The sequence below is a fragment of the Schistosoma mansoni genome (assembly GCF_000237925.1).
Source record: "Schistosoma mansoni, WGS project CABG00000000 data, chromosome 1 unplaced supercontig 0010, strain Puerto Rico, whole genome shotgun sequence".
NCBI lineage: Eukaryota > Metazoa > Platyhelminthes > Trematoda > Strigeidida > Schistosomatidae > Schistosoma > Schistosoma mansoni.
Window position 1 is genome coordinate 4139127 of NW_017385987.1, and position 1433 is coordinate 4140559.

Genomic DNA, 1433 nt, shown 5'->3' on the forward strand with positions numbered 1-1433 from the left:
TTTTTAATCCAATCATATTTGGATGTCGAAATTTTTGTAAACAGGATAATATGAGTCAGGTGAATGAGAATCAAGTGAAAAGTTCAACGATGTGAATTAAAGGAGACTGCATAAATTGTGTGTATGTATGTATGTGTAAGATGAGTTATTAATGAATGATATTCAGTGTTGATATGTTTCTATGTGAAGTAAAAATAAGACATCCAAATATGATTGGATTAAAAAGTAGTAGAGATTTTGATATGATTGTTAAAAACACTATATATTTCTTTGATGATTTTGATTATTTCCCTGAAGAAGTCCAGACAAGTTAGCTGGACGAAACGTTGGAATTATTTATATTTCAATCGTTGAGACTATTTCAAATATAATTTTTTCACATATAATAAACTTCGTATGCTTGAAATATATGATTCCTATAACGGAGGCTGATATTGGTGTTCTGGATTAAACTGGCTGGGTTAGGCGAGAAGATACTGTTTCAGAGATTCAATAAGAACTCAGACTGACTCTAGGCTGTTCGTACTGGTTTATGCGTCACTGGTCTGATCAATTGGCGATCGTATCACGTGATAATTAACATGTCATAAGGACATAAAAATAATAGTTTTTGTCCTGAACTAACATCAATTAGAAACCAGAGTGCAATGACCAACTAGTTTTTTTTTATCAAGGACTTTACAAATGCATGTACTTATATCATTAGATAAGATCTGATACATAATATTGATATCTTGAAGATTAAGTGATTTCATAAAACAAAATATTTATACTAGTGTATTCATTTGTTGTGAACTCTTAGTTTTTGATTTTCTTAAAGTATATTTTTCCATTAAAAAATTATTCAACTTTGTTTCTATGATAAAATCATTTTTTTTATCTTCTCCTTGTCGATGTTTTCCGTTTTAGGTACAGTTAAATCGCAAAGGTCAATCATTATTTCCGCTGTCATTTTTTTCTTATCTGCAATATTAATTATTCTAGCTTGCACGTTCACATTCTTTTGGTTACAACGCTTAGTAAGTTTTGTTTCGTTTGAATTTAATTGTTTTTCTTCCATATTCACTCTTATATAAGGTAATATGACTACGATAGAATCGATAGATTGTGGCTCTCAGTCAAATTAAGTGCGCTTGTTTCGTTTTATTCGGGACCAGTCAGATAGATGGGTATTCATACGTGTTGGTATTCATATGAGAGCTTGAACCCAGTAATTTTCTCAGGTGAGTCGCGAATGGAATGAGACACCCAACTCTAGATTCTACTGTTGGCTAAAATCGGTCCTTTTTTATAAAACTTGTGACAAAGTATCTATATTTACATAATCTTCATACGATATATACATATGCCATTCAAGACTGATCTAAATTCAGTTCTTAATGTCGATTACATTATAATTCGGGCTGTGGATCAAACTCAATTGTTGTCTCTTT

At 31.0% G+C, this 1433-nt stretch overlaps 1 protein-coding gene across 1 annotated transcript in view; it reads left to right on the plus strand.

Moving 5' to 3' along the window:
• Positions 1 to 1076, plus strand: part of Smp_201150 (unnamed protein product) — a gene marked incomplete at both ends in the record, with an annotated part of 27759 nt that extends 26683 nt beyond the window's left edge. Inside the window, one exon of the mRNA XM_018792056.1 lies at positions 910 to 1076. Coding sequence (XP_018644954.1) covers positions 910 to 1076 — 167 coding nt within the window. The remainder of the gene's footprint in view (positions 1 to 909) is intronic.
• Between the last annotated feature and the right edge of the window lie 357 nt (positions 1077 to 1433).